The sequence below is a fragment of the Macaca thibetana genome, chromosome 15, assembly GCF_024542745.1.
Source record: "Macaca thibetana thibetana isolate TM-01 chromosome 15, ASM2454274v1, whole genome shotgun sequence".
In the NCBI taxonomy this organism is placed as follows: Eukaryota; Metazoa; Chordata; class Mammalia; order Primates; family Cercopithecidae; genus Macaca; species Macaca thibetana.
Window position 1 is genome coordinate 90,621,441 of NC_065592.1, and position 23,346 is coordinate 90,644,786.

Consider the following 23,346-nt stretch of genomic DNA (forward strand, 5'->3'; position numbering starts at 1 on the left):
AAATAATATTTTGAGATTAAATTATGTTTCCTCCTTTGCTGCTGCTTTATTCAAGCACTTAGCTGAGAGTGTTCCTTGTTGAACCAGAGGAAATTTGGGGGCAGAACACTATAAACAGTCCTTTGGAGAACTTGTTACCTGTAAGCTAAAGAAGGCCTCAGATAAGCTGGAGTTTGCCCCTGAAAATATTGATTTGTACAGTGTTTTGCTGAAATTTACATTTGTAGATGTTTAAAAATGAGATGTCACATAAAAATCTGGGTTCCTGGGTTTTATTTCAAAATGTGAAGATAGCTCAAGCAACTTCATTTGCCTACTTGGCAACAACCAGCTGGATCTGAACTTCAGCTGTTGCATTTAGGATGGCATATTAATTAGGATAAAATGAGTGCCATAACAAATCGCCTCTCATATTTCAGTGACATAGCACAAAAGAAGTCGATTTCTCACTTACATATGACAAGTCTGGTGCAGATGATTCAGGGACCTGGGGCTCCCTCTTTGCTGTGTCTCCACTGTCCTTAGGGGCCAGGGAGTTTTTTGTTTTCAGCCTGTGGAATGGGAAAAAGGAAGTGGAGAAGCACACCCATTTCTTAACCGCACTGGCCTGAAAGTGACACACATCCACTTGGCCCACATTCCACTGGGGGGACCCAGTCATGTGGCTCACCTAGATGCAAGGGGAGCTGGGAAACATGAAGCCGGTCTGAGCAGCCACTTCCTGCCACCAACCCTATCCCACGGATGGGGGAATCACAAATGTGCAGTGGCCGCGTGCACCTGTGCTGCAAATGGACAAATGAACTCAATTTGCCACAGTTCCCACTACTTGTTTCACATCCCTGAGTGGCCCCTGAAGGCATTTGAGTTTGTGGCTCTGGTTTAATTTGTGTTTGGGGGCACAGTGTGAGGAAAAAACATGGAAAAGACAGATTTTCCCTAGACTGAAAAGGAGATTGCCCCGGGGGCAGGAGGAAGACAAACAGAGATCAGTGGGTCCTGAGGCTGAGGGTATGTGTGACTTGTGTCCCTGAAATACCATCTTGGAAACTGCAGGACCCCTGGGAGGAACAGCTGCAGGGACTGTCTTAGCACATGAGGCAATAGCCACCGCCACCCCACCCCAAATTCCTGTGCCCCTAGTGGGATACAGAAGTAGCAGGGAGCTCATCAGCCCAAGCAGCCACATGAGCCTGGGCAGTGGAAACAACTCAGCCATATTTTTTGGGAACAGAGGACCAAATGGATGTGCCATCCCTTCTCCCAACCCACTACATGGGACTGTGTAAATCCCTGGTGTTAGGAACTAACTCCAGGAAGGATGAAGGCTGACTCCCTTACTCCCCAGTAGATTAGCTGCTAGGGGCAGCTACTAATATATAATGTAAAAATATTTTCTAATATATAATGTAAAAATAACTGAGTTATTTACATAAAAGAATGGATATGTGACGCTTCTTGCATGCCTGAGTTTCTGGGCCGAGACTTATTCTCCCTTCACTGTTGCGGTTTTCTTAATGAAGTTGCTGAGAAACGCAGGGGCCTTGTTCATTTTGCCTTTTTCTGGAAACTTTGTGCTCCAATTCCATATCCAGAGCAGTGCCTCTGCTCTCAGCCCCATACTGCCCACATTCTCATCAGGAAAAGCAAACAAAAGCCAAAGCCCTGACCAATTACAAGGCTTCTCTAAACGGGGCAGTTGCACTGTGTATATTCCTGGCGCATCAATTTTACTCAGACTGGGAAAATATTTTTACATTAGAAGAAACTAGGTTAAATTATGGCACAGAATGCAAAATTCATAGTTTAAAAATGATGAAATTCCAGACTTCAAAGGAACTTCTCTCTTGCAGGGTAGGGGGAGGGTTTTGTGTTTCTGAACCCCATGGGGTCTCCACTGGAGTTCTTTTGAGAAGGTCACTTCTGTGGAAAAGTTTGAGCAGCTCTGGCCGTGCGCCTGGCCTGGCTAGGGGCCACCTTCCTCTGGTTTGGGCTGCAGCGCCCTAGGGGTATCGCGTTCTTGTTGTTATCTCCTCACGTTTTTCAACTCACAGCTTGTCAGCGCGGGCGCAACCTGAGAGCTGTCGCAGGGTTCCAGCTCACTCGTTTCACCAAGGAGGAAATGGAGAATCAGCGACTTTAAAGGGCTTGCCTGGCGGACATCCACGCTTCCCAGGCTATCGCTCCTCCCTGCGTCCTTGGCCACCTCTGTTCTTTAATCCTGCAGGAACTCGGGACCCACGTGCAAATACAAAGAACCTTATCCACCCACCCCCGGCCCTTCTTCATCCTGCGCTTCCAACCTTGGGGGGTCCTCTCTCTTCACTAGGGTATCTGACGCCCGTGGGGGTGCTTAGAAAAGTTCGGTAGATTAGTGACTTCTGGTTCTGGAACAAATACATCACAGCCCAAACTGGGGGCTGGTGGTGGAGAGGTGGGTGGATGGGGGCGACAAATCTGCTCGGCCAAGAGAGAGGAGCTGGAGTCCTTTGGGGTTGGAGGACTGAACCCTTGAGGCCTGATTGAGGGCTCAAGGGGCGAAGGCAGGTTGGCAGGGGCAGCCTCTTCCCGCCGCCCACAATCCTCGGGCGGGCGCGCAGCCGAGCCGGCTCTGCTGGCTGGCGCAATCTCGCGCGCTCCTTGCATTGATCAAAAATGGGGGTTGAAACAGTAAACGCGAGGAGGAGCAACTGTCGGACTCGGTTCAGAAGCACGACCAATGGGGATGCGAGCTCCTTCGCGCGAACCAATCAGCGCAGGGCCTGCGACAGCGCGGGCCAATGGGGCGCCGACTCGGCCCTGGAACAGGGCAGGGGTGCGGAGCCGGCTGCAGACTCTCACCGCGGCGGTCGTGAAAGCTAGCCGTTCACGCGTTCGGTCCTCCTTGGTTGACTCGCCGCCCTAGCCGGCGCACCATGGACGCCCCAAGGCAGGTGGTCAACTTTGGGCCTGGTCCTGCCAAGCTGCCGCACTCAGTAAGTCCCCGCGAGCGGGCGCCGTGAGTGAGGTTCAGGCGGGAGCACGCGCGCGGGTGGGTTTGCATCCCTGCGTGTGGCACTCGGATTCTCGCTCCCCGCCTTGAGTCGCCTAGGCGCTTTGCATCAGCATGCACGGCGGGATCAGCAGCTCTGGCAGGCGGGCTTCGGCAAGAATGCAGTTGGTGAGGAAGCTCGGCGAGGCGTGCCGGTGCAGCTGCCCCTGGCCGTGACTGCTGATGCGAGGCAGTGCACGACTCAGCTGGCCGGGGCCTGCTGCCCCGCCGGTGCCGCGCACCTGCAGACTCCCGGGCTGTGCCATCTCCCGGGCAGGGCCGGGCCGGGGGCTGGGGCGGGGCGGAAGAGAAAAAGCTCTGATCTCTGCGTTCGCCTCGCGCAGCTGTGCGGCGAGCCCGGGCAGTGTGATGCCCGAGCGGATGCATGAATGGACATAGTGTGAATGAGTGATGAATGGGAATGAACCGATGACAGGTTTTGCGTATTGCAGTGGATCACCTTAGCTGAAAGGGATTGCAAACTTAAAGGTCCGCGTGTGGGTGCCCCTCTACCCCCTACACCAGTGTTTGCTTTAGCCAGCACTTAGGAGCACTGCTTTTCAGAAATGTAAATTTGAAAACCTTCAGTCCAACTTTCCCCTCCTTGTCCCCCATAGAACCTACCCTTTCCTAAAGCCTTTCTCCCCACCCCTCTCCTTTTTTTAACATGCTTGTCCCCTAAAGGCGTTCGAGTATTCGAACTCTGGTGGGCTTTGGGCTGCTTAACCCAATTATCTGTTCATTTGGTTCTGGAGTAAACCGAATGATTGAATTCTCCCCCGGGCCACAATCAGATCTTGCTAGTGGAACTCACTCTCTGCCTTCCCAGGCCCCAGCCTGGCTCCTCCCCTCCCCCGCCAAACCCACCGTCCCCAGCTCCACCCGCAGTGAAGAAGGCAAAGTCTCTGATGTGCCTTGAGCTCATTGTCAGGCGGCTGCCGCTGCTGTTAGATTTTTATTTTGCTAACCAGGGTAGAGCTGATAATATGTTGGAGCAGCATGGGGCATAGCCAAGTATTTTACAATTATCAATTGTTGAGCAGAGTAGAAATCTCCCTGGGACAGAGCCTCCTCTGTGTTGTGGTAAGAACAGAGAATCCAATTTTAAAGGGGAAAGGACGTCTTGCTTTTCTAGGGGCAGCGCTCACAGTAGCTGAGAGGACAGGGCTTATTTTTTCTCAGTGATTACAGTTCATTTTAGGCTAGATTCCCTGCTCCAGCTGTAGAAATGTTTCCTGTAGCCTCCTCCTTCAACCCTCCCCCCCATGCTTTGGAGTGTTCCCAGTATTTGTTCCGTAGGTAATTCGTTATTAATTTATTGCTATAATTGTAATGGCAGTTGTCATCAGTAATACAATTATTTATTATTAATTTTTCTGGGAGGATTTTTGTCCTTGGATTGCATGTAACCTGGGAGGTAGGAGGGCCAAGGGCGGGCAGATGTTGCTTTTTATGTGTTTCCTTGATTTAGTTGAATTGCAAAGATTAGAGAAGCTTTCAAACTTTTTTGACTGTAAACTACAGTGAAAAACGTGCTTACAAAATGACAAAGTATACACAAAATTGAATTGTAACAAAAATAAATGCCTTATGAGATGATGAGTAGCCTAATTACCTGTGACATACACTATTTTGTATTCTATCCTGCTCTAGTCTGTTCTGTTTCATTAAAAAAGTCGTGAGCTGAGTGTGGTGGCACACGCCTGTAATCCAAGCAACTCAGGAGGCTAAGGTGGGAGGATCTCTTGAGCCCAGGAGTTTGAGGCTGTAGTGAACTGTGATTGTCCCACTGCATTCCAGGCTGGGTGACAGAGCAAAACCCTGTCTCTTAACAACAGCAAAATAAAAATTGGTTGTGATCCACAAGAGCAATGCATTCTTCAACTGGGAAAAAAACAAAAACAAAACAACGATTGGATTAGGAAGGTGTAATTTTTGAGTAGGAGTCTTTAAAACTCTTTGTAATTATTTTGGTTATAAACTTTTATAGAACTATTGTCAACGAATGCTGTCTATAAGAAAGATACAGCCTCAGAGCAAGTTCAGAGATTATTCACAGATGAATGTTTCTCTTTACTAAGAGAAAAGATTCACTCTGATTTATTTGATCAGCTAGTGTTAACAAGCATCCAGCATTTCAGAAAACAATAACACATTCTTAGACCCAGTCATCAAGGCAGTCTTTTTTTAAATCTAACTCTTTTTTTTTTTTTTTTTGGAGACAGAGTCTCGCTGTGTCATGAGGCTGGAGTGCAGTGGCGTGATCTCAGCTCACTGAAACCTCCACCTCCCAGGTTCCAGCGATTCTTCTGCCTCAGTAGTAGCTGGGATTACATGCGCCCACCACCATGCCCAGCTAATTTTTGTATTTTTAGTAGAGACGGGGTTTCACCATGTTGGCCAGGATGGTCTCAATCTCTTGACCTCGTGATCTGCCCGCCTTGGCCTCCCAAAGGGCTAGGATTACAGGTGTGAGCCACCACGCCTGGCCTTGTCTAATTCTTTATTGTTAAAATACTGTTTTTTGAGTCAAGTTGCAATCCAGTTTAAGTTATAGCTGTGTTTTAATGATGCCCTCTTTAGCAAGCATCTTAAAAAAAAAGTGCCTCCTATTTGTAGACCTTCTCTGTCTGGTTGCTTTTGCACTTATTTTATGTTCATTTTTAAAGCTTTTCTTTTTCTCTTTATTTTTTATTATGGGATTCCTCACATACACAAAGATAAAAGTAGTGTAATGAACCTCCAAGGACTCATCTCTGAGACTCAATGACTATCAACATTGTGCCAGTCTTGTTGCAGCACCCTGGGACAAATCTTATTCACAGCAGGCTCTTCCTTCTTCCTGCCCACCCCACGCTTCCCAGTCTAGCACCTTAGACCAAAAGACATCGGAAAATTGAGTTACCTGTATAATCTGGACATAATTGTTTTTATTGTTGTCCCTTTAACCCAGAACTTTATGCATTCTGTACTTTAGCTTTAGGAGAGTGGTGAATGAGATTTGCGAAGGGGACATTTTCTAGGGGATTGGTAAATTCAGGACTTTGGAAAAAGTGTATCAACATCAGTCACATTGCCTAATTTCATGCTTACCTTGTGTGTAAGTTGCATCATCGCTGGCTTTGTGGACATGGGGAGGAAGGGGACTGGCTGTGGGTGGGGATGGATGCCTGGGGACCTCCCTGTAGACCCTTCCTCGTCCCCTTCTCAGGTTTGTATGTGTGGAGGGAAAGCCGTGTAGAGCATATTGAAATAACCTTATTTTCCTTTTTTTTTTCTAGGTGTTGTTAGAGATGCAAAAGGAGTTATTAGACTACAAAGGAATTGGCATTAGTGTTCTTGGTAAGATTTACTTTTGAATTATGTGAATGTCCAGGTTTCAAAGGAAACTTTTTTTTTTTTTTAAGAGGCATAGTCCTCCTCTGTCACCCAGGCTGGAGTACAATGGCGTGATCATAGTTCACTGCAGCCTTCAACTCCTGGGCTCAAGTGACCCTCCTGCCTCAGCTTCCTGAGTAGCTAGGACTATAGGTACATGTCACCATACCGGGCTAATTTTTTAAAAATGTTTAAGATATTTTTTAAAGATCCCATGAGATGGGATCTCACTTTGTGGCCCAGGCTGATCTCAAACTCATGGCCTCAAGCAATTCTCCCACATTGGCCTCCCAAAGTTTTGAAATTACAGGCTTGAGCCACTGAGCCCTGGCCCAAAGAGAACTAATTTAAATGCATCAAATATAGAATTACAGGGCCTATAGAGTCTTCCTATAGGCCTTTATAGATACATTTTTAAACTTTAATAGCTTGGGTTGCATGTTTGATAGAAACCATTTTGAAAATAGCATAAATGCTGGTGAGAGGCTCTGACATCTCAGTTTACCCTGTCATAATTGGTTTTTGCTAAATCATAGGATCTAGGATCAGCAGATACTGTATATTTGCATAATATTGCCTCCAAACATTTATAATATTGCTTTACATTCAATTTACAGTTTTTATTGTACTTAAATACAACCTCATTAAAGTTTAAAAGTACACAAGCCTTTTATGAGGACCTCGCACATTGATAATCTTATTAAGTTTCCCCTATATTTTTGGGGAAGAGGACTTCCGCATTCCAAAACTTATTTTCTTTTATTTTTGGTAGTTCTGAAGACTGCATGGTATTAAGAGACCATAGGGTTAACTGTATTGCTTATTTCTGTTAAATTTTGTTCCTGTTGGTTTGGGACATATACTTAGATTTCTGTGAAGTGAGATCACAGCGTGGAGTTTTGTGCTCTAGACCTAAAGGGCAACTGTTGGACATGGATTCCTGTTTGTGAGAAAGAGATTGTAAGAAGAATCACAGACAGCATCATGGAGTGATGAATTAACAAATAGCTTGCTCAATGAATGCACCACTTGAAAAATCCTTCTGCCATGACGATGAAGCTAAATGTTTGCAATTTGAAAATCAGTGTGGATGGTCCCCTAAACTAAGTGAGCCTTGGCCCACAATTTGAATGCAGAATAACTGAAATTTCCCGGTATTGTTGTTTACTTGCAAATATCATAGGTATTTCTGTTCACTTGGTTTTAAACTGGCATTTTTGTTGTTGTTTATCTTTCCTTTCACAGAAATGAGTCACAGGTCATCAGATTTTGCCAAGATTATTAACAATACAGAGACTCTTGTGCGGGAATTGCTGTAAGTTTAAAAAAGACCAAATTCTGTTACTTTTGTTAGATACTTCCTAAACCCGGATGTCTTCCATTATCTTCTACACTCTATTGTTTGTTCAGAATATTTCACAATTTAAAATAATCCTTTTAAGATTCTCTCCAACTCACTATTAGTACATAATGCTTTTTACTTGTTCCCCATCCTGTGTTTGTATGTTTTTGTTTTTATTTTATGTGATATTTCCAAAGATTTGAAGTCACTGTATCTAGGAAAGATTTTTCAGCACTGTGGCAGTTAAACTGGCATGAAAGAGATAAAAATGACGAAGAAATGGTCATCTTTGTCAGCATAATTGACTATAAACTAGTTCAGTTGTTCTCAAAGTTTGAGTTTCATACCATCTGTCAGAGTCACCTGGTTAGGGTGGAGTATTAAAAAATTCAAGTGGGGCCAGGCACAGTGGCTCACGCCTGTAATCCCAGCACTTTGGGAAGCTGAGGCGGGTGGATCACGAGGTCAGGAGACCAAGACCATCCTGGCTACCACGGTGAAACCCCATCTACTACAAAAAAAAAAAAAAATTAGCTGGGCATGGTGGCACACACGTGTAATCCCAGCTATTCAGGAGGCTGAGGCAGGAGAATTGCTTGAACCAGGGAGGCGGAGGTTGCAGTGAGCTGAGACCGCGTCACTGCCCTCCAGCTTGGGTGACAAAACGAGACTCCATCTCAAAAAAAAAAATAAATAAATAAATAAATAAATCAAGTGATGGGCACCACTTAGTCCTGCCGAATCAGAATCTCCGGAGAGACTTTCTTTTTAACTTTTATTTTTAACTTTAATTTTAATTGTAAGAGTTCTGAACTCTAGGAACTGCTGCTTAGACGAAATCTCCCTGGGTTAGCTGCACTGCCTTTCCTATCCAGAGGACACCTTATTCTTAAATAGATTGCTATTTAAAGGAGAGATTTTTATATATTATATAAACATGTTCACATAAACCCACAAATATAGCAAGTTTGAAAGCATACCATTTTTTTTTCCTGTTCACAAAAATAATGAAAGTTTAGGAAAAACATTGTAGCTCACAACTCAACTGGAATAACTTTAACCCCAACTAATCAGGGATAATCACTAATATGTTAGGACCCATTCTTGCATTATTACATTAACAAAATTTGAATTATGCTGATTATTTCAAGTTTTCAAATTGCTTGATAAAGTGATTCAGATAGGGCAGGCTGGGTGGGATTTCTGTGAGGAGGAGCAGACGCTGATTGCAGTGTGAATGTTCAGAGCTGGTAGCCATCTGCTTGGCCTCTCCCATCCGTTGGCCTGCTGAGTATCATGTCACATTCATAGGACAATCCTGTCCTTCATGGAGTGGGTATTTGGAACATTAGCCTGAAGAGAGATGGCATTTGACCACATGGCTACGAACTTCCTCTGACTGGGGTCCCAGTTCAATTTAAGGGCCTATCTTTTCTTCTCCTAACCTGGTTCCTACCTTGTACACCTGTACCTAGACCTCGGCCTGGTTTCCTTCCATCTAATTCTTGGCCTTGTTAACCGCCCTGCATCTGAATAATGTGAACCTGGATCTCTGTCTTGGGTTATCAGTCTTCCCAGCTGCTGAGAACCTCGTGGCTAGACTCTCCTAAGACCTGCTGGTTGCTTGCTATCCTACTAAGCCCTGAATGTAGGTCATGCATCTTTCAGGACAAGATATTTACGCACCTACCACCCCATTCCCCAAGACCCTACCACGTTGCCTTGCCCTTTATTAATTTACCTCTATATCTTTGCTGGAGCTCTGTTCCCTGGCCATCTGGCTTCTGTACACCTATTCCCAGGCTCTGACCTTACTCAAAGGCTTGGGTCCAGTTTCCATGGCCTTGTCCTTTTGGAGCTGGGCTTGTTTCTACTGCCTGTAGCCATTCTCATCGTTATCTTAATTTTTCATCCTGGAGTCAAAGAATTTTGCTTTTTATTTTGATGTGTAATAGATACATGATTTCATGGCCAGGCCTAAAACATTATCAAAACCTCCTGCCCAACATCTACCTAGTTCATAGCATGGTGCATGGCACAGGATTATTGGTTGTAAGTTATAGGACCCCCAACTCACTGGCTTAAGTAAAAAAGCAATGTATTATCTCACCTAACAGATAAATGCAGGAGGATTTAGGTGCTTCTAAATGATTGCAGGAAGCTGATTTTCCCACATCTTCTGGCTCTGCTTTCTTATGTGTTCTCTTCACTTCGTGGCCACCACTGGTTGCAGGATCAGCTCCTACAAGTTTCTTCTTTCCCTCAGTAGAAACAGCTTTCCTTACCAAGAAGTTTGAGTAAAGGTCTCAGTACCAAATTCCATTGGCCAGCCTGGGGCAGGTGCTTATCCCCTTGAGCCAGGGTTGACCACAGTTGAACCATGTGGACTGAGAGTGGCAGAGGGGTAATTTCCTAAAGGAACATCAGGCTGTTGTCACTAGGAAGAGGAGGAAGACCTGCAGGTCCAACAGTCACCCTCGGCTTTCAACACAGTCTCCAGTAAATAGTTGTTCAAGGATTGCATAAATAAATGAGTGAATTAGGGAAGACACAGTAGTATTGGAACATTACCATATTTCTTGTAGTAAATCCACCCAAGGTAAAGCACTTGGTAGAGCATCACTTGTTCTTAATCTTTGACCACATGAGTTTATGTATTTACTGTTACCTGTGCTTCTGCCCAGAGCCGTTCCAGACAACTATAAGGTGATTTTTTTGCAAGGAGGTGGGTCTGGCCAGTTTGGTGCTGTCCCCTTAAATCTGATTGGCTTGAAAGCAGGAAGATGTGCGGACTATGTGGTGACAGGAGCTTGGTCAGCTAAGGCCGCAGAAGAAGCCAAGAAGTTTGGGACTATAAATATCGTTCACCCTAAACTTGGGAGTTATACAAGTAAGTTCTGGGAGCGGAGCTGGGTGGTGAAATGCTGACTGGTGGGTTACCCCAACCCAGGGCAATCTGTAGTTTTCAGTTCTTTTCTGCCCTTGTCAGTTGTTAGTTCATTCCCATTTAGATTGGGTGGCTGTACTAGCTAAAACTAGAGCCTATGCATACTCTTATTTTATTTTTTTTTCTAGACAGAGTTTTGCTCTGTCACCCAGGCTAGAGTGCAGTGGCATAATCTCAGCTCACTGCAACCTCTGCCTCCCAGGTTCAGGCAATTCTCCTGCCTCAGCCTCCCGAGTACCTGGAATTACAGGTGCCCGCCACCATGCCTGGCTAATTTTTGTATTTTTAGTATAGACGGAGTTTAACCATGTTGGCCAGGCTGGTCTTGAACTCCTGACCTCAGGTGATCCGCCTGCCTCAGCCTCCCAAAGTGCTGGGATTACAGGCGTGAGCCACTGCGCCTGGCCTATGCATACTCTTATTGCAGAAGCCAGTGAGTAGTTAGTAGTAGCTTTTCAGCTAATTAGCTGAAAAAGTCCAGGGGCTGGTTTGGCTTTAGATGTGGCCTGATCAGGGGCCCCAACAATGTCTCCAGGACCTGGTGGCTCCACAGGCAGAAAAAGCTGTCACTTTCTTGAAAGGTGGCTGCAGCTGCTCCTGACCTTATATTCTCCCAAGTTTCAATGCCTTTGCAGAGCATTGCCAGTAACAGTCTCATGTCTCCTGTGCCCCATTCTGAATCAGTCCCTGTGGCCGTGCCTGAGTTGTATTCTACCTCTGGGCTGTGGGTTTCACTGGCTCCCCTGGAACTACACGGGCTGAGAGCGGGTGAGGGCTGGGGTCCCAATAAGAAGCTACTAGTCCATCAATGGATGTAGGGTAGATGGATACTGGGTGACAAGTAAAAACTCAGATATCTCCCAGGCCTTTTGAAAAAATTTACTTTATTTTGCTGAGACACAGTCTTTGTATGTTGCCCAGGTTGGAGTATAGTGGCTCTTCACAGGCATGGTCATAGCACACTGTAGCCTGCAGCTCCTGGGCTCAAGTGATCCTCCTGCCTTAGCCTCCTAAGTAGCCGGGACTATAGGCACATACTACCATGCCCACCCTTCCATGCCATTTTTGAAGATGATTTGTTCCCAGTAAAAGTCAAAAGGTTGGATCGCTCGTCCTGTCAGGATGTTGGTGACGATGGTAACAAAAGATGAGGCTGGGAGGGTGCTTTCACTTGTGCAGTGCTTTGAAGTCAGTTGATCTTTCCCTGCTAGGGGAGGCCTGTCAGTCTCCCGGTTGACTCCCATCTGTGTAAGAAAAGAGGAGAGTGAAAAGTGCAAAGTCTCAAACTTGTCTTCTATGATAGAAATTCCAGATCCAAGCACCTGGAACCTCAACCCGGATGCCTCCTATGTGTATTATTGCGCAAATGAGACAGTGCATGGTGTGGAGTTTGACTTTATACCCGATGTCAAGGGAGCAGTACTGGTTTGTGACATGTCCTCAAACTTCCTGTCCAAGCCAGTGGATGTTTCCAAGGTAGAGTATAAAAGGCAGGGTCGGGGGAACGCACTGACTCGGTTTCTGCAGGGACATTTTAATATACACAACAGCGGGAAGAACCATGGGTGTTTGGGGCCTGCAGAACCCCTGAGCTAGGGGCAGCTGCCAGTGAGCAGGCTGCCAGGTGTGAATCCCCAGCTGTTGCAGTGCCTGAGGCCTGCTGTTCTCAGCCTCATGATGATGATTGCCTCACAGGATCCCACTTGAGTCCTTGGGGAACTACCTGCTTTTGAGAGTGGTTCTTAGAAACTTGTTTGGTCAACAGACGGGGAGTGACTTGTCTTCAAGAGCAGATGCAGATTATCCCGAGCCCAGGGGACCTGTGTGAGAGAGCCTCCCCTTGCCCGGTACCCACCTCCAGAAGTGTCAACAGGATACCGTTTTCTGAGTGGCTCACCAAGGCAGGGCAGTGGGACCCGTGCTCTAGGTACATGCCCCAGGGGGCGATGCGGGTAAAGAATCTAAGAACAACCGTTGAACTGACTGAGTGGTATTCTGCCTTTTTACTTGGGAAAATATATACTTATAATAAATTTTACCATTTAATATAAAATGTACCATCTTAACCATTTTTAAGTGTACGGTTCAGTGGCAGTAAGAGCATTCACATTGTTGTGCAGACATCACCACCATCCGTCTCCAGAACTTTCATATCTTACCAAATGAAAGTCTGTACGTTAAACACTAACCCCCTCTCTCCCTGCCCTCCAGCCCCTGGCAGCCTCCATTCTAGTTTCTGTCTCTGTGAATTTGACTACTCTAGGTACCTCCTAGAAGTGAATCATGTACTATTTGTCCTTTTGTGTCTGGCTTATTGCACTTAGCAGAATGTCTTCAAGGTTCATCCATGTTGTAGTGTGTGTCAGAACTTCCTTTCTTTTTTAAGGCTGAATAATAATTGTTTAGATATACTATATTTGGTTTATGGTCTGCTTTTCATTATCGCCAGGCACTGGCAATTTTAAATAACTATAAATTACTTTCCCCCACCCCCAACTTCCTGCCGACGCTCATTTTTCCTAAAGGTTTCATGGAGAGAGTCATGGGAGTGGGTTTTGTATCTTGCACAACAGAATTACCTAAAGTACCTTTAAACATCTGTTTTCTATAATTTCTTCTCCCTCAGGCAGCTTGTCCCATCCCTTCTCTTTGTCATAGCAGTCCCTTGTCCCTTTCTCAGCACCTTCTGACTGTCCTTTTATACAGATGTAAATAGATTAAAAAATCTGTTTCAGCCAGGCGCGGTGGCTCACGCCTGTAATCCCAACAATTTGAGAGACAGAGGAGGGTGGATCACGAGATCAGGAGTTCAAGACCACCCTGACCAACGTGGTAAAACCTCGTCTCTACTAAAAATACAAAAATTCGCTGGGCATGGTGGCACATGCTGTAATCCCAGCTACTTGGCAGGCTGAGGCAGGAGAATCGCTTGAACCCGGGAGGTGGAGGTTGCAGTGAGCTGAGATCGTGCCACTGCACTCCAGCCTGGGTGCCAGAGCAAGACGCTGTCTCAAAAAAAAAAAAAAATCTGTTTCTTCTCTTGGTTACTAGGGAGGGTTAGAGGCCCCACTTTAAAGACTGATTTGGGGGTAGAAAGGAGGTATGCAGAGCAAATGTGAGTATGTGCCAGGACCTTGCAGTGGTGGGCTTGGGTTAGCCCCATCCAGGGGAGGACCAGACCGACAGATCATCCTCAGGCTTTGGAACCCTGAGTATGGGTTTGCCACCCAGATGGAGATTGCTTTAGAGCATCAACTCCTCCCTACACAGCATACAGTCATTTCCTTAAAGAAATTGTGCTTTGGGAAGAGTTGGGAGGTTTGCATACATGTATGAAAAATGGCCAAATCCTTCTTAAACAGCATGTCTTTCTCTTTTTAAGTTTGGTGTGATTTTTGCTGGTGCCCAGAAGAATGTTGGCTCTGCTGGGGTCACCGTGGTGATTGTCCGTGATGACCTGCTGGGGTTTGCCCTCCGAGAGTGCCCTTCGGTCCTGGAATACAAGGTGCAGGCTGGAAACAGCTCCTTGTACAACACGCCTCCATGTTTCAGGTAACTCTGGGAGTCAGTCTTGTGGACCCGGGGAGGGTCTCACTATTTTTCATCAAAGCAGAGGTTGTATTTTAAAGTAAAGCATGTAAGGCTGGGCGGGGTGGCTCACGCCTGTAATCCTAGCAATTTGGGAGGCCGAGACAGGTGGACCACTTGAGGTCAGGAGCTAGAGACCAGCCTGACCAACATGGTGAAACCCTGTTTCTACCAAAAATACAAAATTATCCAGGCGTGGTAGCACACACCTATAATCCCAGCTACTCAGGAGGCTGAGGCAGGAGAATCGCTTGAGCTGGGGAGGCACAGGTTGCGGTGAGCCGACATGGCACCATTGCACTCCAGCCTGGGTGACAGAGGGAGACTCCATCTCTAAATAAATAAGTAAAATAAAGTAAAGCATGTTTCCAGGAGCCGGTGACCAAATGCCCCAGATATCTTATCAGATTCTCTGCCCAGCTCACCTCTCCCTCTGTACCCCCTCTTTACTATTTGATCAGCTTTTCCTCTTGCTCTTTTTTGGGGATGTTGGTTTTTGTTTGGTCTTGGTAATCCAGGACCTGGTGGTTCACCGTTAACCCAAAAGCTCTCTATACATGAGGTGCTGTGGCCTGCATCTCAAACAGCCAGTGCAGCTTTGGAGAAGAATTTTCAAAGGCTGTGCCTCCCCTGCTTTCATTTCTTTCTCTGCTGGGCCTGCGGGAAGCTGGCTGCCTGACAGAGAACATACTGGCTTAAATACCTTTCAGGGATTTTTGTTTTTGTTTTTTTTTGAGATGGAGTCTCGCTCTGTTGCCAGGCTGGAGTGCAGTGGCGTGATCTCGGCTCACTGCAACCTCTGCCTCCCAGGTTCAAGCGATTCTCCTGCCTCAGCCTCCCGAGTAGCTGGGATTACAGGTGCATGCCACCACGCCAAGCTAATTTTTGTACTTTTAGTAGAGACGGGGTTTCACCATGTTGGCCAGGCTGCTCTTGAACTCCTGACCTCAGGTGATCCGCTGGCTTTGACCTCCTAAACCATTGGGATTACAGGCGTGCACCACCGTGCCCGGCCAACATCTTTCTATTTTTCAGCCTAATCTGGAGGGATCCTCTTAGCCTGGCTCTCATTCGCTGAGTGGGGGCTGCGTTGCGGCACTTCAGGGAGAGCAAGGTTGCCCTGCCTCAGGATCCTGTAACTCCCAAACTTGGGTATTTTGAGACAATCTTCATGACTCTTAAGATTTACAATTGCCTAAGAGAGTCTAGTATTTACTAGCTGTGTGACCTTAGGCAAGTCACTTAACATGTCTGTGTAGTAGGTTCCAGAAGTAATAATAGTACCCCTTTCATTGGGTTGCTGTGAAGATTAAATGAGTTGGGATATACATATATTTTATTTATATATATACACACATTTATTTATATGCGTGTGTGTGTATATATATACATATATATATATGGCCAACTGGGACACAAGAACTGGGCGGGCACTTGAGGTGCAGTTGGGAACCTCAAGTGCTGGCCTCCTGGAGAAGGGGCCGAGGTGCCAGGCTGCACATGGCAGGTGGAGGGAGAGGAGGCCGTCCTTACTTGTTTAGAGATGGGGCCAGGGCCTGCCTTGCAGCTAGAGGAGGCTTTCAGAGGAGCCCAAACCATCACCCATTTCAGAAGTGAGAAGGTGGGAGGGGGCAGGGAAAGAGTGCTGTCCCTGAACTGTCCCACAGCCTGTAGGCCAGCAAGTTGTGATCAGGGTACAGCTTGGGGCAGGGCAGACAGTCACCCCGTGGTACCTTCTCCAAGGGTTACCTTGAAGAGCATTTTTTAAAAAAGGAATGAACATGGCTGGGCGCGGTGGCTCACGCCTGTAATCCCAGCACTTTGGGAAACCAAGGCAGGTGGATCATGAGGTCAGGAGATCCAGACCATTCTGGCTAACACGGTAAAACCCCATCTCTACTAAAAGATACAAAAAGTTAGCCAGCTGTGGTGGTGGGCGCCTGTAGTCCCAGCTACTCGGGAGGCTGAGGCAGGAGAATGGCGTGAACCCGGGAGGCGGAGCTTGCAGTGAGCCGAGATCGCGCCACTGCACTCCAGCCTGGGCAACAGAGTGAGACTCCGTCTCAAAAAAAAAAAAAAAGAAAGGAATGAGCACATTAGCACATGCTGTTTGTTAATATTAGGGGGAGAAACCATTAGTGGGAACAGTGGGAAAGCAGGCCAGTCTTTCTAATGGGAGTTGAAGATGGCTGGAGTCAGACCTGGAGACACAGAAAGTTGTCCTGGAAGAGAGTTTCTCATATGGTGACTCCCCTACCGCCCCCTGTGCTTGACCAGTGGTTGGGCTCCTCTGGCCCACTGTGGGTGGGGATGCGGGGTAGGGGGAGGGGAGGAACTCCCTTTCCAGAGCTTTCCTGCCGGAGGAAGGACGGAGGCAGAAACCAGGGCAGAAAAGGGGCCGAGTTTCTCCCCTAGACAGATCAGAACAGTGATCATTGAGACCATCTCAGGGCCAGTCAGGATTGTTAATAATATGATGAGAATTTGTAAATAGAGAAGATAAAAGATACTTAAGTAATGGATTCTGACTCCAAGATACTCCCTGGAAGTTGCTTTCCTTCTTTTTACCCCATAAGAAAAAAAAAAATATTCTGTCTAATTCTGTATGTTTGAAGATTAACCGTAAATCCATGACTTTAAATGGAGTTCATTTGCAGTACTTAAAAATGCAAGGTTAGGCCGGGCATGGTGGCTCATGCCTGTAATCCCAGCACTTTGGGAGGCCGAGGTGGGTGGATCATGAGGTCAGGAGTTCGAGACCAGCTGGAACAACATGGTGAAACCCCGTCTCTACCAAAAATACAAAAATTAGCTGGGCATGGTGACAGGCACCTGTAGTCCCAGCTACTCGGGAGGCTAAGGCAGGAGAATCCCTTGAACCCGGGAGGCAGAGGTTGCAGTGAACCGAGATCATGCCACTGCCCTCCAGCCTGGGTGACAGAGCGAGACTCCATCTCAAAACAACAACAACAAAACAAACAAACAAAAAAACATGCAAGTTAGAAAATCCTAGCTCACCCAATGAGAACAAGCTACAAATGGAGACATCAAGATGTGTGCAAAATGCCCTCCTCAGTCCGTGATGTGAGGCTGATGGGGTACCTGGAACCCTTCAGAACTTTGTATCACATAGTAGAGTTCTTGAAACAGCCTTACTTTTGAAAAGAAGCCATGTTTCCCCCCCACCCCTTGAGTCTAATGACCATAGGCCCTGGGAACTTTGATTTAATTGTGCTGGATAAAACTGCCTTCAAATCGTTGCTCTGTAGCCCTGAGCGATGAACTGGAGTGGAATAAAGAACACGCTGGTGTTCTCTTTAACCCTTCAGTAGAACACACTAACCCCAATTAGTGGATAGAAGAAAAGATCCCTAAACTTCCCTGCTGACCACACAAAATACTTTTTACTTACCATGACTAATTGAATACACAAGCGTACATTTGTTTTAGCTGCAATATGAGGTGAAGTAACTAATAAAAATACAAAACAAATAGACCATTAATTTTAGGCCACCTCTTAAAAGAATGGGAACAAGCCAGGCGCAGTGGCTCACCTCTGTAATCCCAGCACTTTGGGAAGCCGAGGCAGGTGGATCACCTGAGATCGGGAGTTCAAGATCACCCTGACCAACATGGACAAACCCCGTCTCTACTAAAAATACAAAAATTAGCCAGGCGTGGTGGCACATGCCTGTAATCCAAGCTACTCAGGACGCTGAGGCAGGAGAATAGCTTGAATCCAGGAGGCAGAAGTCACGGTGAGCTGAGATTGTGCCATCGCACTCCAGCCTGGGCAACAAGAGCAAAACTCCATCTCAAAAATAATAATAATAAATAAATAAAAGAATGGGAGCATGCAAATTAAGTCTGTGAGCCTGTTTGGAGGACTTCACTGGTCCCAGACTACCTTCTCCCAGTGGGATGGAGACGCCTGGAATCCTGGAATCCACAGTGGGGTGTGTAGTGGAGACAGCTTTGGGAGCTTTCCTCTGGGAAAAGTGCTCAACTCAGTGGTTACATTCACCGAATCCTGAGAAAACTGTGCCATAACATCAACTTCAGAAGCTCATCTGCAGAGCTGGAGTCTTAGAACAGCCAGGGAGAGTTTTCCGGGGGACTTTCTGGTGTCCTTTTCTAAGCCCTGGTGCACAGGGACTATTTCGTATTGCTTAAAAAAATTTATAACAGTAACATACTCTTAGGCTGGGTGCAGTGGCTCATGCCTGTAATCCCAGCACTTTAGGAGGCTGAGGTGGGCAGATTACCTGAGGTCAGGAGTTTGAGACCAGCCTGGCCAACATGGTGAAACCCTGTCTCTACTAAAAATACAAAAATTAGCCAGGGGTGGTGGTGTGCATCTGTAGTCCTAGCTATTCTGGAGGCTGAGGCAGGAGAATCGCTTGAACCTGGTAGGCGGAGGTTGTGTGAGCCGAGATCGTGTCACTGCACTCCGGCCCGGGTGACAACAAAACTCCGCCTCAAAAAACAAACAAACAAACAAACAGTAACATACTCTCAGCAAAGAATTGCAAGTGGGCAGAGTCATCAGGGTAGCCACTATTCACTGCTTGCTTTGCATCCTAACAGACCCTTAACTGGGCATATGCAAATATGCAGTCATATATTTAATCATGCAAATGGAACTTGAACTTTACCATACAAATTGTTCTGTGAATTCTATTTTTCCACTCCACAATAGACATTGGCATTCTGCTATGTCAGCTGAAATGCCTATTTTTATTTTTTACTTTAAAATTTTATTTTTGTTAGAGACAGGGCCTTGCTCTGGTGCCCAGGCTGGAGTGCAGCAGTGTGATCATAGCTCTCATAACCGCAAACTCCTGGGCTCAAGTGATCCTCCCACCTCAGCCTCCTGAGTAGCTAGGACTACAGGCAAGTGCCACCATGCCTGGCTACATTAAAAAAAAAACTTATGGTGACGGGGTCTCAATATGTTGTCCAGGCTGGTCTCAAACTCCTGGCCTCAAGCTGTTTTCCCACACTGACCTCCCAAAGTGTTGGGATTACAGGCATGAGCCACCACACCTGGCCCTTTTTTTGTTTTAAAATATATATGGTGTCCTGTAGAATGGACATACCTCGATTTATTTAATCATTTAATAGGCAGAGTTAGGAACCCTATCCTGTGTGTTTACAGGTGGCATTTTAGAAATGAAGGCATAAGTCTGTTAAATATGTCACACTGGTAGTGAGAAGAATTGAGACCATGCTGTAAGCTGCATAAGCATTTTATTTTATTTTATTTTATTTTATTTTATTTATTTATTTTTTGAGACGGAGTCTTGCTCTGTCGCCCAGGCTGGAGTGCAGTGGCCAGATCTGAGCTCACTGCAAGCTCTGCCTCCCGGGTTTACGCCATTCTCCTGCCTCAGCCTCCCAAGTAGCTGGGACTACAGGCGCCCACCACCTTGCCTGGCTAGTTTTTTGTATTTTTTTTTTAGTAGAGACGGGGTTTCACCATGTTAGCCAGGATGGTCTCGATCTCCTGACCTCGTGATCCGCCCGTCTCAGCCTCCCAAAGTGCTGGGATTACAGGCTTGAGCCACCGTGCCTGGCCTGTATAAGCATTTTAGAGCCCTTGTATTTTCAAGATTTTAGATTGTATGGGAGTTGAACATGGGTTAATAAAGAACTGGAAGCCACAAGGGTCTTGTGTTAAGTAGAGTCACAGGGGCTAGACATCAGTGCTGTGCAGAGGACTGGGTGGGAGAAGAGGGCAGGACCTCCTACCCCAGGGATGTCTTCAGTCTTCAGGGCAGCCTGCTTGCTTCTGAATTGTCTGCCTCTTGTTGAGGCTTCATAGAGCCAGGTTACGGGTACTGGCTCCAGGCAGCCCCTAAAAGTGGGTGAGCTTTCTGCTAGACTTGCCTGCTCAGATTCATTAAGAAAGCCAGAGAGCATGGGCGGCGAGTGTGAGCGCAGCAGCCAGCTAGGGGTTCAGGCGTCAGTACTGAGGTCTGGCTAGGACAGTGAACCTGACGTGGGCCCTTGCTGCACTTTGGATTAGAGAAACCAAATCCACAGTGCAGCATGTCAGCTCTGAAACCCTGGGATAACACAGAGCTGCAGGCAAAAGCGAAGCTTGGTCACCTGAAAGTATTGTTGGTGACGTGGCACAGGGTGACGCTGCTTGGATTCAATCACATGGCAGGGTGTGTTTCTGTGCTTCTGTGTGGAGGCAGGGGGTGAGCAGGCTGCAGGTGTGGGAGAGGAGCAGTTGGAAGTGAAGTGGGAATTGTAGAGCATCTGCCGAGCAGAGAGGGCTGGGCGGCCTCGTGTCGGGAATGCACACCCACATGCATGTGTGCTGTGTGCTGGACTTGGCCACTGTGACTGGTGCGTGGTGATAGCCCTGCAGTCCCACTTGCAGGGGAGCTAGCGGCTGGGGCCCTGCAGCCCCTGGCAAAGCAGAGGGCCTGGATACTTGTGGAAAGAGCTTGCACCGCTCCTCAGTGTTTCATATTTTCAGCTTAAGTTTGAAGGGACTACTGACTACCATTTGTGTGGCCCACCTGCCACGTGCCAGGCCCTGTGCTAAGCACTGGTCTGGCAGGAAAAATTTGAAACACTTGGTTCAGAAAGGGACGGTCCTGAGCTGGTGTTTAGAGAGCTCCAGACCCCCATCATCCTCCCCTACTGGAGCTGGGTATTCCCCATAGGTGAGCATTTGACTCGGACTCTCTGCAAGGGAGGATGGTGTCTTCCTGGGCAGCCTCTGCTCCTGTGCCCTCGGCTTTTACTGGAAGGGCTGAGGTGCAGCTGGACTTCCTGGAACCAGGGACACGAATCCTCCTCCATCTGCTCTCCACTTCTGATCCTGGTTTCTCTCAGCGGGAATGTTGGTTTCATTTTCAGATGGGTCTTCTTCAGATGTTTCCTAGAAACATGATTCCCTAGGGCTCTCATATCCTGTCTCGCAGTTGCACTAATATTCTGCCTCTTTCTCTGCTCTCCCCACTCTTTCTCCCCACTCCCAATTGAGAAAATCTCAGGGAAGGCCCTGATTGGCCCAGTTAGGTCCCATGCCCAACTCTGAGACCAGGGAGTCAGGGGCCTTGCTGGACCTGCATACTGGCTGGAGGGTGGAGTTGGGAAGAGCAGGGTGGATAAAATGCCACGTGTCCATCACAGGTAGGTGAATCTCCTGGTTCCAGATGGGAAAGCTGAGGTGACTAATCCTGGGTAGTCTGTTAGTGAATGGCTGCCCTGCGACGGGAGTCAGGACTGGGACGGGGAACCCATCCTTTTAACCACTCTGCCACAGTGGTCTCTGCTGGCTGGAAGGCACTGTGCTAAGGCTGTGGGTAGAAAAGATGAACAGTGTGGGCTTCTAGCCTTCCAAGACCACAGAGGCCAAACCACAGGCACACAGAAACTTAAAATAAAGGAGCAAGTGGGAAAACACGATGCAGGAAATATGGGCAAGGTGCTCTGGGAGTTCAGGAAGTGAAGAGCTTGCTCTGGGTCGGGGCAGGATTGGGGTCTGCTGATGCCTTCTGGTGGAGATAAGGAAGTGCGTTCTGGTGTCAAGAAGAGTTTACATTAGGGCTTGAGCTGGACAAGGAGGGATTGATACGACGTTTAGTGAAAAATCTCATTAAACCTTTTTCTGAATGGCCCTCAGGGGTCTAGAATTGGATTGACTCTAGTCCTTGCTTGATGACATGCTCTTGTTCACACAAGCCCTGCTTTTGTCTTGTGTATTTTCTTTATTTTTTTTTTTTGGAGACAGGGTCTCACTCTGTCACCCAGGCTAGAGTGCATTGGTGTGATCATAGCTCACTGCAACCTCGAACCCCTGGGCTCAAGCAATCCTCCCTGCTCTGCCTCCCAAGTAGCTGGGACTATAGGCACATGCTATCACGCCCAAATAATTTTTCATTTTTTACGGAGATGGGTCTTGCTATGTTGCCTAGGCCGGTTTCCAACTCCTGGCTTCAAGCGATCCCTCCGCCTCAGTCTTCCAAAGTGCTGGGATTATGGGCGTGAGCCACTGCACCTGACTGTGTTGTCTGTTTCAAATAATGCCTTTAAGTCTGTTTTAATGGAACTTAAACAGCAGTTTGCTTGAGTATACTTCTACTTTTGCAAAGATGAGCTAAACGGATTTTTTAAAAATCTTCATTTTAGCATCTACGTCATGGGCTTGGTCCTGGAGTGGATTAAAAACAATGGAGGTGCGGCGGCCATGGAGAAGCTTAGCTCCATCAAATCTCAAATGATTTATGAGATTATTGATAATTCTCAAGGATTCTACGTGTAAGTCAATGGATTTTATCTGCTATTTTACCTCTTGTGAATTTAAAACCATATATATACTGTGTGCCTTTGAAAAGTGGACATATTCACCTTTCTCTGAGACATTAAAATGCTGGTGAGTGTGGGTGGTCCTGGGCTCCATGAACAAGGGAATGGGTGGTGAGTTCTTCCCTCCTGTGCCCCATCCCGGGGCTCTCAGGCTTTGGGACCTGTGTTCCAGTGGGTAGTGATGTTTCTCACACCAAAGACATCACCCTGGGGAAGAATCTCAGTTCACCCCCTGGGGTAGGTCCTGTCTACTCCCTGCTTGCTTCGTACATTTTCCGGGAAAAAACACGTGTACTTTCTGGAATGTGTCAATTGAAGGATTCCCGTTAGAGATCTTTGGGATAAATACTCACTCCTGGCCTCCTCTTCTGCGTTATTTCCCTTTTTAAGAAAGTTCACTCCTTTGCTTATTATAAGACAGATGCTGTTATCCCAGAGTCTGTGAATGGAATTGGCTTTGGCATGGGGTTGACTCCGGTTTAAATATTTCCATGACCAAATGATTAATGAGTATGTCTTACCCACTAGCCCTGCACCTGGGAATTCCGCAGAAAATGTGTGGGTCTTGTATTAGTGTCCTGGGGCTGGCGTAATAAAGTGCTACAGACTTAGTGGCTCAAAACATCAGAAGACTTATTCTCACTCTTCAGGGGCCAGAAGTTCAAAATCAAAGTGTCAGCAGAGTTTTGTTCCCTCCAGAGAGCCATGCCTCGCCTCCTTCAGCATCTAGTG

The 23,346-nt window shown here is 46.9% G+C and overlaps 1 protein-coding gene across 3 annotated transcripts in view; it reads left to right on the forward strand.

The window, feature by feature from the left end:
- Positions 1-2,779: 2,779 nt before the first annotated feature.
- Positions 2,780-23,346, forward strand: part of PSAT1 (phosphoserine aminotransferase 1) — a 32,214-nt gene continuing 11,647 nt past the window's right edge. Inside the window, exons 1-7 of one of the 3 annotated variants that reach the window (XM_050761124.1) lie at positions 2,780-2,975; positions 6,313-6,373; positions 7,655-7,724; positions 10,436-10,641; positions 12,002-12,174; positions 14,081-14,250; positions 22,438-22,566. In XM_050761124.1, coding sequence (XP_050617081.1) covers positions 2,916-2,975; positions 6,313-6,373; positions 7,655-7,724; positions 10,436-10,641; positions 12,002-12,174; positions 14,081-14,250; positions 22,438-22,566 — 869 coding nt within the window. In that variant the 5' untranslated portion in view covers positions 2,780-2,915. Of the gene's footprint in view, positions 2,976-4,009; positions 4,115-4,178; positions 4,331-6,312; positions 6,374-7,654; positions 7,725-10,435; positions 10,642-12,001; positions 12,175-14,080; positions 14,251-22,437; positions 22,567-23,346 lie in introns of those variants that run through there. The other 2 variants (XM_050761123.1, XM_050761125.1) reach the window with 2 other exon arrangements.